Genomic DNA, 12,283 nt, shown 5'->3' with positions numbered 1-12,283 from the left:
GGCTGATGTGAAATCAATGCTTGGGTCCCACGCCACACAAGGAAGCCCAACTGGGCAGCAGTTAGGAAGGTTAAGTGAGCACATAAGCATAATGGGCCTAAAGCCCATTTCGAACTGGGCTATTTAATTAGTTAATTATGGGGCAAATTCTGAGATGGATTAGCAGATAGGATAGGGTCTTGATCTTATCCACTAAGAGAGTCCAAATCTGAATGTGATTCAGATCTAGAAACCTCCTAATGAGATTAGGAGAAAGCTAATCTAATCTGCAGATAAGATAATGGTTTATCCTTATCACCTGAAGAGAAGGCTGATCCAAATATGATTTGGATAAGCAGCTCCTAATGAGATTAGGAGCTGATATTTCTAGGTTAACAAAAAGAAGGGGGCGACAGCCTAATTGAGACACACATCAGATTTCCTTTAGTGCTGAAAACAAGAAGAGAGAATTCTGCACCCTGCGAATACTCTCTTGCCGCCTCCCTGTTCTTGCCGCCCTGTTTGCCAGTTCGATCTCTAATTGTGGGAGAAGTGAAGATTGGATCTTGACATCAGTTCTTTGAGAAAGGATTGAAAGGAAGCTGTGCTCACGAACCATCATGCTGATTCTTGCGAATGACAGAGTTCTTGGAGAAGAACACTGCTGATTCTGCTCTATCCTGCACTATGCCATCTTCAGTGGGAGCAGTCTTTGGATCCTTCCTTGGGCGTGAACACCTTCGTTGGGAGATATTACTTCTCCGTATCAGGTATAATCCTCTCCTACTCCTTTTGGTTCAAGTCTGGTTCAGTTTATGGTTCAAGAATGATCCTTGAAAATATGATTTTCTAAATAGGGAATGCGATTCCCAGTTGAAGGGAGAGAAAAATTTTTGAAATTCGCCCCTTATTTCGCAATCTTTGGGCGTCCATGGGATGGATTTCTCAACCCTTCAGTGGTATTAGAGCCATGGTTCAAATCTTGAACCAGTTTGTTTTAGATCTGAACCTGCGCAAATGGGCAGAAGGTGTTCTACCCGATTTGCGCAGATATATGTTTTGGGAAATTTGTTCCCAAACTTAATGGGCGAATAATCTGAAATTATTTTTACATAAATTTGATTATTATTTAGAATTTTTTTTTATGATTTTCTTGATTTATGGGCTGTTCGTACAAGAGGAGATCGAATTCTTGGTTTGCGCAGGCAACCTGCGATTCTGCAGTTCTTGATTTTTTTTTGGTCTGTAAATAATTTTTTTTTTATTTTCTAGACTCAATGTATAGGTATTCGATCTGATGTAATTATTAATAGAAATAGGATTTCTATTTATTTTATTTTGGATCGAAGATGGCGGCGCAGAAAAGGAGATTTCACAGATGGGAGAATCCCTATCTGCGATTTGCAGTTTGTGAAACTACATTCTGTGATCTAACCTCTGTTTTGCAGGATAGATTGTGCGAACAGCCCTCATTGACTGATTCTTGTTTTTCTTTTATCAGTATTTAATTTCAGATTATTTTCTTGAATTAAAGATTTGATTAAAGATCAAACCCTAGACCCATTCGAACCAAGATTGGTTCAAAATAGTTTGAACCGAATCTAGGGTTTAATCAAGGCTGAAAGTCAGCCCTAATTTTCCCACTAATGGGCCTAAGGATTGGTGTTTAATGAAATGGTTAGTTCGGCCCAACCTGTAAAGGCCCAGTTTTAAGAGGTTAAAATTGCTAAAAGCCCACTTAACATTTAAAGCTATATGGGCTGAACCATTCGGCCCATATACCTAGATAATATTAATGGTTAATATTATGGATTTAAAATGGGTTTCAAATGGGCTTTACAGATGGTTAATTGATTGGATCAATTTGTCCCTGCATGTGATGTATGGATGTGTGATGTGCTACGTAAATGGGCCATAAGTACTTGGCCCATGCTCCATCGACAGTGGCTCTTGCGCACACCATGGCTGAATGCACATCATTGCCATGGTGTCCCTTTTGGTCATTGGATGACCTCCCTCAGTGGTGGGCCCCACACCTCATCAAGAGGTTACATGCGGAACCCTAGCCGATTTAGGCCCACCAAAATCTAGCTTTATGAAAGTCAGTGGGAGCCACTTTGGTTTGACCTAAAATAAGAAATAGGGCGTAATTAACTGTTCCCTCCGACTAATATGAGTGCATGTGATAGGGAGATTCATATGATGAACTCTCTAAAGGCCTTCCATCATTAGCATGAGGATGGGTCATTCAGTAATGAGGAAACGCACCAGAAAATGGGTTATCCATTTGCTGTTGGGCTTGTCTGAGTGTTTCATAAGATGATAGGGGCGTCATAGACCGATGTGGGAGAGGCTTCACCAAAAAATGGGAACTCTCTCACGGTACCTTGGCGTTCACGAATATGATGGGTAAGCACTGACTGGACAGAAAGGTTTATCTGAAAACAGCTCTGAACCTTGTCTGACATAGGCCAAAGGGAAAACTCATATGATGAGTGGATATGATCCTTCACAGAAAGGTGGTGGGGTTATGCAGCTGAAACAGTTGGCTCCATGCACCCTATGTGATTTCCCACATTTCCAGAGACAACCCGTAGTCTCCGTCACTGAGAAAGGAGGGAAATCTCAGAGACGAATAAATGAAAATGGAACGTAGATTAAAATCCATATCTATGAAATGAACATGAATCAAATTAGGTTGTGGACTGATGTTTGCTCTTTTATCAGAAAATGGCAAATGTATCATTTGCAAAACTGCTTGATGACAACAAGTTGAAGGGCCCAAACTATGCTAACTGTGTTATGGGCCCGAGCGTAGGATCGCGTCACGGGTCGCTCCACCGCAGGAACCTCAGATTTTTCCTTGGCCTTGGCCTTGCATACAGGTCCTATCTTGACTATCTCAGGGGTGATTTGTCCGAGAGATCACCGAACTCTCCTTCACTCTCTTTCTTGACTGAATATTCGATATCCTCATTCAATAATAGCATCTCCTTAAATAGGAGATTACAAGAGGGTTCCTTGTTGGATTCGGCTAGGTTAGTCCTAAACGGACTCAAACTCCTACTTCTAATTAGACTACTTACTTTTAATGGTACTACAATTCCTTCTAAGAATAGGGGATAAGATAAGGGAGAATGGGATAAGGGATAAGGGATAAGGCGCGTTCTCTTGTCATGTCCGGATAAGGGTGGGTCCACCCTATGTGCTGTCGTGTGGGCCTCGCTCTGCTACTACTGGTGGTGCGCATGCGCGCGGCTCATGGTTGCCGCCGCCGCGCGGCGCGTGTGGTGCCACTACCGCGCAGTGCGCGGCGCGTGGTGCCGCTGCCGCGCGGTGCGTGCGTGTGACTCATGGTGCCGCTGCCGTGCGGTGCCTGTCGTGTGCGCGCTGCTGCCTCAACTGTTGCCGTGTGGTGCGGGTGCTCATAACATCACTCCCCTCCTGGACTACGAGCTTGTCCTCAAGCTCGAGGTCTGGATAAGCGTTGTGGAGGTCGGTCTAGGGAATCCAGGTCGCCTCTGCTGGGGGTAGTCCCTCCCATTCGACTAAAACCTCGAAGGTGCCTTAATGGATGCGGGACCAGATGAGGGCACGGGGCTGGAGGATAGGTCTGCCCTCCTGCAAGGGAGGTAGGAGAGGCACATGGTCGGGAGGGGTGCCAACATAAAGCTTTAAGAGGGATACATGGAAGATGTCGTGAATCCTGCTGTGCTCCAGGAGCTCGAGTTGATAAGCTACCTTCCCTATCTTCTTTAGAATCTTGAAGGGCCCGTAGAATTTGGGGGCCAGCTCTCCGACGCCTGAGGGACAACTGCCTGTATGGTCGGAGTTTCAGCCAAACGTACTGCCCTGGTTCGAAGGTGACTTCGCGGTGCTGCTGATCGTAGGCGTGTTTCATACGTGCCTGTGCCTGCTGTAGGCGCAAGGAGACTTCGGCCAGGAGGGCATCACGGGCTTGGAGGCTGCGGTCTACTTCTTCGAGCCGCGTTGAGCCTGACTCATAGGACAAAAGGCGTGGAGGATCTCGACCATACACAACTCTGAAGGGAGTCATTCCAAGGGAGGTGTGATAGGATGTATTGTAGCAGTATTCAGCCCATGGGAGGTACTCCACCCAACGGCGCGGCTGGTTCCCCACAAAGCAGTGAAGGTACATCACAATTGTCCGGCTCACCACCTCTGTTTGGCCGTCTGACTGAGGATGGTAGGCTGAGGAGAAGGCGAGGGTCGTGCCTTGTAATCTAAAGAGCTCCTTCCAGAATGTGCTTGTGAAGATCGGGTCCCGATCGCTGACGATGAATTCAGGGAGTCCATGTAGGCGAAAAATGTGGGTGAAGAAGATATATGTGGTCCCCTGAGTGTTAGGACACGAAATCAACACGTGTATTTCATCACCTTCACAGATGATTTTTGACGATATGGTTACGTGTACGTAATGAGACACAAGTCTGAATCCTTTGAAAAGTTCAAAGAATTTAGACAAGAGGTCGAGAAACAGTTAGGGAGAGAAATTAAGGCCCTTCGATCAGATCAAGGTGGCGAGTATCTCTCTGACGAATTCAGGGACTACTTAAAGGACAATGGGATAGTATCACAATTAACTCCTCCTGCTACACCACAACTTAACAGTGTTTCAGAGAGGAGGAATAGGACCTTATTGGATATGGTCCGGTCGCTTCTCATACACTAAGAGTTACCCACATCCTTTTGGGGTTACGCATTAGAGACTGCGATTTATGTGCTGAATCGGGTTTCAACCAAATCGGTTCCGAATACTCCATATGAACTTTGGACCGGAAAGAAACCAAGTGTCAGACACTTGAAGATTTGGGGTTGTCCAGCACACGTTAAAAGAACGAGTGCAGACAAATTGGAATTCAAGATCAGCCGTTGCCTATTTGTAGGCTACCCAAAAGGCTCTGTAGGTTATCTATTCTATGACCCAAGTGAGCAGAAAGTGTTCTGCAATCGAAATGCACAATTCTTGGAAACCGATTATATCGTGGACACCCATCGTCAGGAAGTTGTTCTTGATGAGGAGAGCTCAGAAGTAGTGGGAAATGTCCCACAAGTTCCAGGTAGTAACCAACCTAGAAGATCCACTCGGGTATCTAGGCCACCAGTCCGTTATGGTTATGACTAGGATAGTTACCTGGTGGAAACCTTGACTAGTGAGGAGGATCCCGTGACTTATGCGGAAGCTATGTTGGACATAGATTCACAGAAGTGGGTGGAGGCCATGAGAGTAGAGATGGACTCAATGGAGACCAATGGAGTCTGGACTCTAGTAGATCTGCCCTTCGGGGTAAAAGCAATCGGTTGCAAATGGATTTACAAGAGGAAGAAGGGCCCCGATGGTAAGGTTGAGACCTTCAAAGCTCGTTTGGTGGTGAAAGGGTACACTCAGAAAGAGGGCATCGATTATGAGGAATCTTTTTCGCCTGTGGCCATGCTTAAATCCATTAGGATCCTGCTAGCTGTAGCAGCATATCATGATTATGAGATTTGGCAAATGGATGTCAAAACTGGATTCCTGAATGGAGATCTTACTGAAGATATCTATATGCAGCAGCAGCAAGGCTTCATTGTTGCAGGACAGGAAAACATGGTATGTAAACTTAACAGATCCATTTATGAACTTAAGCAAGCTTCTAGAAGTTGGAACATTCGTTTTAACTCTGCTGTCAAATCGTTTGACTTCGAGCAGAATTCGGATGAACCCTGTGTCTACAGGAAGTACAGTGGAGATAAGGTTACCTTCTTGGTTCTGTATGTAGATGACATTTTACTCATTGGGAATGATGCAGGAATGTTAACTACGGTGAAAGTATGGCTATCATAGCAATTCTCCATGAAAGATCTTGGAGAAGCCTCCTATATACTGGGTCTTCGACTCTATAGAGATAGATCAAAGCGGATAATAGGATTATCTCAATCTGCTTACATTGACAAAATAGTCAAGAGATACAGCATGGAAAACTCCAAGAAAGGAAATGTTCCTTTCAGGCACGGAGTCACTCTCTCCAAGAAGATGTCTCCCAAGACTTCTGAGGAGATTGATGGCATGAAAGACGTTCCTTATGGTTCAGATCTGGTATAATCCTCCGTATCAAGTATAATCCTCTCCGTATCAGGTATAATCCTCTCCTACTCCTTTTGGTTCAGATCTGGTTCAGTTTATGGTTCAAGAATGATCTTTGAAAATATGATTTTCGAAATTAGGAATGCGATTCCCAGTTGAAGAGAGAGAAAAATTTTTTAAAATCTCCCCTTATTCCGCAATCTTTGGGCGTCCATGGGATGGATCTCTCAACCCTTCAAATAGCCTGCACAGTGGTAAAGAGTTTAGCAAAAAAAAAAGGGGGAAAGAGAAAGGATGGGAAGGAAGTTGTACCGCCATTGTCTCACGAATGGTTGAGCTCTACAAGATGCCACTTGTGTGGCCACAAGCCTCCCTTTGGATCTCCGATAGCAGAATTCCTTATGCCAATTGCTCGGGCATGCCCTCTGTCTCCAAAGTACCCCATAAACAGACACTCCAGTTCGGTTGGTAGATTCCAACCTCTTTCTCTACGTTGGTAAGCAAGGCTTGACCTTCGAGACTCCCCCGAGGAGTCAATTGCAGACATAAGCATTAAGGAGGCACCTCCTTCGAGTCGATCTCACTAAAGCACCATTGTTGTGAACCCATACCTGATGACTGAGCCGCTGCTCTCCTCTAGGCCGTGACCTGCATACGCCTCACCCTCTCCTCTTCAGCATTGACCATGACTAATTGACTATATTTGCAAGAGCAAAAAGAACATCAACCACTTGAAGCCCAAAAGAAAGAAAGAACTTACACTAAGTTAGAACAAACCAGTCGGGGGCTCCATTAGGCAACTCTGACCAACATCGTGGATGAGGTGTACTCTTGGATGTGCACCCTTTCTATCTACCTTATGGCCGCCCACTCTTCCCTAGATAGCTCGACCTCAGTCGAGGCTTTCTCTTTAGTCTTTGGGACTGATCAGTAGGAAATGTCCAACCTCCTTGAAGACGTACAAAAAAGAAACCCTCATTCTAGTGTTTGACTGAGGAGGGGGCTCCAACGAGCACTTTGGTGTTTGGCCGAGCCGAGAAATAGTAGTAGCCCTTTTGGTGCTATTCAGGTGAAAAAAATACTTGAACGTGGGCAGAGTGATGTGTATGTCCCGAGTAGTATAATAGTAGAGGAATCTGATAAGGTATTGAAAGGAGTTCGACATCAACTGAACAGGACGGACATGGTGCCACTTTAGCATGGTCACAATGCCCGGATCAAGTGGAAACCTAGCCTAGCTATTAGACTATGCTCATATACATAGAGCTCGCCAGGCCGAGCCAAGGTCAACCACTCACTTATATGAGGACACCTAAATTCGTACCCTTTGGGAATGCAATACGCCTCCCTGATTTGAACCATATCTCTGGGCGTCAGGCTACATGGGGCATTGGCGAAATAATCACCGAACCTTGGAGGAGCGCTTAACTCCTTGGACATAATCTCCACTTCGGCCTCGTCAATATCTTCCACGTCGGTCCCTTGAGGGACCTTGGCTTCCATGACTCGGTCCCTTCCACTCCTTCAGGCATGTTGGCGTTAGTCTTTGAGATTGTAAGCATGACAACCTCTAGCTGAGGCCTTGACTTGGTCTCACTACTAAAAGAATTGCTAGAGCAAGAAGAAAAAGAAGGGGAAGAAGAAGAAGACATCTTACCAAAGTGAAGGGTGCAGAACACCTGAAGCACCAGATCAAGACTGAGCACTACCGAGTACTAGCTGAACTCCCAAGCTTGCTCACTCTCAAAGTGGCAAAGTAAATGGCTTATCCCCTTCTCCTTATATAGAGGCAATCAATGGCTGAGATCATATTTGATTAATGGCTTAGATTTGTTGCTGCACTTTGCATGCGTGTAAGCTCGGGAAGACAAGATGATGCGATCGTTGGGTTATATGATCAATGGTAAAATGTTTCCGAACCGTCTCGGTGGTCTGTTGATCCGATTTGCCCAAGCTTCAACCAGAGCACTTCCGCTTCGTAGGGAAGTGGAGTCCCGCATGGACAAGGATAGGCTCCGCTTCTAGAGATAAACGCTCCTGCGAGGAGGGTGGAGCCTCTTGAGAACCTTGGTGGGCAGCCTCATCCTGATAACCTCGTGAAGAGCTTGTCTGACTACAACACAAATGCTTGTCTATCTAAAGGCATCTATCCCTGATGGTAAAGGATCTTCAAATCTCTAGCCTTAAATTCTCTTTGCTCTTGGCTCGGACTAGCTCGTCTCTCTGCAACTCAGCCTAACTAACCTCTTTACCCTTTTCATTGACTTGAGCATCGGAGTGCTTTCTTGGGGATCACATCCTTGGGCCTTTGATTCTTATTTGTTTGCAGGCCTCGATGCATAGCCTTGTCCTTCCACCTCGCCTCATCCAGTTTGTAGGACATTTGCTATGTGTTCGGTGACCTCAAATTGGACAACATCATAACCAACCACATGTAGTTGAGGCAAAGCTTGAATGATGATAATAATGATAAATTCAAACCAAATGCTGCCAAGCTTCCAACATTCTACTAGTGGTGAGAAGTTGCCAGTTGCCATGTGCAACAACATTTGTGACACCCTTTAGAGAGAAAATTTTATGCATCAGAACTTATATTATTGTTTTCATTGATTCATTTTGTCTTTCTTGTTCTTGTTCTCGTTATTCTTTATATCTTTTCAGCAACACATAACTCACTCTTTCAAAATAGGTGGAAACCGTTAGCAAGACTCGAATCCGCATCTCAAGTTGGGGATAGGTACGTTATAGGATTCAATTACATGTATGTGCAAGCCAATGGAATCAAATATTTTAGTGGTTGAACAAGTTGACGCTTTTATATATTTACTAAGATGAAGAATGGATTACTTGAGGGTGGCAATATGGCAAATTGATGAAGTGTAGTAATCATCAAGGACGAGCTGGACATTACACATTAAAGTGTTTTGCTATCTCATCCGAAATTACAACCTCCTTACAATTACTAAGAAGCCTGACGGGTTGGCCTAGCCAGGTGGACAAACTTTTACGCCAGTGGGCTCAGGCTCTAAACATTGGGTTTGATTATTTCTTGAGTCAGGTTCGGACTTTCCAAAATAAGCCTGTCCCGAACCCGAGAATGACTTGATAATAGTATATAAATAATAAAAAATATAATATATATTATATGATATTATGTAATAATAATATTACTAGCGAAAAATTATATATATTATATAATATGTAATATATAAATAATAAATATAAAATATCTTTCCAGATTGGGCATTGGGTTTTATATAGGGCCGGGCACAAGTTCAGGTCTATTCATTTTCTGTCTATAAAGAGAGAACAATCAGCCCAAACTTGACCCGGCCCATAAACAGGTCTACTTAGAACATACAATGAAACACAAAAATACTAGAAATGGAAATAAATTCAGAACATAGCGTGCACTTTTTTTTCTTTTATGGGTGATTCATAGGGCTACATTACTGAAATCGCCTCGTCCCACTATCCTTAACCTTTGACATGAAACTTATTTGATTAGTATTATGTGGATTAAGTGTTTTGAGCAGTATTATGTTTGGTATTGGCATTGCTACCTAAAACATTTGAATGTGACACAACGCTCTCATCCAATGGTCAAAATTTAAATACAAACGATTTTTGATGATTGATTCATTATTATACATAAATCAACTTCAAGATGCAGATCTAATGGCCCTACAAGAATGAAACCAAAAAGGAATTTTCTTTTGGAGGTAGGGTATATGGTTATTTGGTGGTGCATATCTATCTTAGTTACTGGACTGTTTCTTTAAACCGGAGTTGATAAAAAAACAACAACTTGACATTTCTCCCAATACTCCTTGGTTTACGTTTCTAGTTTAATATGTGATTCTGTCATACATTAAGTAATAATATAAAAAAGATGAATTTACAGAAAAAATTAAAATATATTTGTCTTATTAAACAAAATTTATGATAAACATGCCTCAAGGTATCATATATATATATATATATATATAAAAGCTTCGAAGTATTGATATGATACACCCTGTATTATGTATCAGGTATAATGTATTATATCTTTTTGATTTAAAAACATTTATTTACAAGTGTTTTTGGAAGTCTCTTTTTTAATAAAAATACATATAAAAATCAATCTTTAAAAAAAAACTAAAAAAGTTATAAACGCACAGTTTTAAGTACTGATACACCTTTGCCGAAATATTTAGGGGGAGCGTATAAAAAAAAAAAAAAAAAGAGTATCAATGATTTCAAATACTTGATATAATTGAAAAATGAGAATTATTGTTATTAGCATGAAAATTAATAAAAACACACAAATGAGCAGTTGAGAGGAAGAAAACTTGACCAACGATGAATCAACTAGGGGTGTCAATTGGACTGGATTTGGTCTAATCCGGTCCAGTCCAATGTGAGTCCATTACAAATGGACCTGGTCCAATCCAGTCCAATGAATATTTTGGACCATTTTGGACCGGTCCAAAGGCTGTCCAATTTGTTCAAATTCCTGTTAATTTAGATTGGTTTCAACTCAAACTTGGTCCATTGACACCTGTGTTCTTATCTTCTATCAATGGACCAGATATTGGCTCAATCCAATATAAATTCATTATAAACGGACCAGGTCCAATCTAATATGTTATATTGGTCCGTTCAGTCTGTCCAAATTCAATATATCTTATTGGTCCGTCCAATTAGTCCAAATGGATTTTGATTTAGACGGAGTCCAACCCAAAACCGGTCCATTGACACCCCTAGAATCAACCTTCGACTATACTGTATACATATCTAATGCAACAACTGCAAAGAACAAGTCTGCAACTTTGGAAAAAATTTTGGAACTTCTATGTAAAGAATAAATAAGAGTCCCCTTGAAACTCTCCTTTATCAGTTCTTTAAACTGTAACTTTGGAAAAAAAATTGAATGAAGGAAAGGAAAATATATAGAAGCTAAAATATTGCAAGAAAATATAGAGAAAGAAACTCCTCTTTATTGTCGTTCTTGAACATTAAACAAAGAAACTATCTCAAGCCCAAGCGAGAACAGAGAATCCCAAGAGAGGGGAGCCATGAGTACTCCAACCACAAAAGACCAAACAACAATCTACGTTTAGTTTCTGACTTTTTTCTCATTACAGCGATTTAGCCATCGTGGCAATCATCTCCATTCTACGCTTCAAATAGGCCAACATTCTATGGCGATCAGGAAGGTTGTCTCTGATTTCTGGGACCTCCTTGAAATTCTCCATCCATGCATGCAGGCGAGGGAACGCATGGGCTTCCACCAACTTCACGCCTGTGAGCTCTTCCATCGGTCCGATCCAGTGAGCAAGCCACCCGAATGCTATATCCACCATTCCAACTGTCTCTCCACCGAAGAACTTCTTCTCTCCAAGAGCACGCTCCTCAATGGTTTTCAACACTTCTGGGGCCTCTTTGAGTGCCTTCTCCTGTTCTTCCCCAACAGACCAAAACACTGCAAAGAAGGTTGCTTGCTACATGACCAAAACATCAGAGTATTAGATGGCAAACAGAGGATCATTTCAACGTATATTTAAAATCAAACATCTGGTGGTCTATGTGTGTCGTAGAAGAAGAAACTAAGAGATAATTTACCTTGTCTTCCAGATATTTAATCCAGAACCGAGCTTGGGCTCTCCCATAAGGATCTTGTGGCAGCAGCGGATGATCATTCGGCCATGTCTCCTCGATGTATTCGAGGATAACGATGGACTCTGCAATTGGAACTCCACCATGAACAAGAACAGGAACCTTCTTGTGAACTGGGTTGTACTCCAAGAGCAAAGCACTCTTGTTGGAGAGATCCTCTTCCATGTACTCAAATTGTACACCCTTGAGCTTCAGAGCCCAGATTACTCTGTAAACGAATGGGCTTGGAAAAGCTCCAAATAGCTTAACTTGTTCCATTTCTCGGATCAGATCAATATGGAAGGTCTTCTACCCTGTTATGTTCATTTATACTGATCAAAGTCGATCAGGGTGCTGTTTTGGGTAAAACAAAATCTGGCTTATTATGCTTGGATACCAAGCTTATCGTTTGAATGTTCAATTCTTCTTGCCACAGACAAAACAGAAGACAGGAGTAAATTCGGCGTTGCTAATTCTTTACGGTCTTAGCGTTCACATCTGCGCCCCACGGAGAACGCCCCACATGCACATCTCAGCGTGCATTGGGAACATCTCCCGTATTTGTCATTGGGAGATGTT

The 12,283-nt window shown here is 42.6% G+C and overlaps 1 protein-coding gene across 1 annotated transcript; it reads right to left on the bottom strand.

Annotated features, from left to right (window-relative positions):
- Positions 1-11,026: 11,026 nt before the first annotated feature.
- LOC104587638 (glutathione transferase GST 23-like) lies at positions 11,027-12,046 on the bottom strand. Its single transcript, XM_010245331.3, has 2 exons — positions 11,672-12,046; positions 11,027-11,550 (listed from the first exon to the last, which is right to left on the bottom strand). Exons 1-2 carry the CDS (start codon positions 11,981-11,983, stop codon positions 11,188-11,190), a joined length of 675 nt encoding a protein of 224 aa, XP_010243633.1. The 5' UTR covers positions 11,984-12,046; the 3' UTR covers positions 11,027-11,187.
- Between the last annotated feature and the right edge of the window lie 237 nt (positions 12,047-12,283).

This window comes from Nelumbo nucifera, chromosome 1 (genome assembly GCF_055504915.1).
Source record: "Nelumbo nucifera cultivar China Antique chromosome 1, China Antique-T2T, whole genome shotgun sequence".
NCBI lineage: Eukaryota > Viridiplantae > Streptophyta > Magnoliopsida > Proteales > Nelumbonaceae > Nelumbo > Nelumbo nucifera.
Note: the sequence above shows the minus strand (reverse complement) of the source record. Positions and strands in the feature narration are given on the sequence as shown.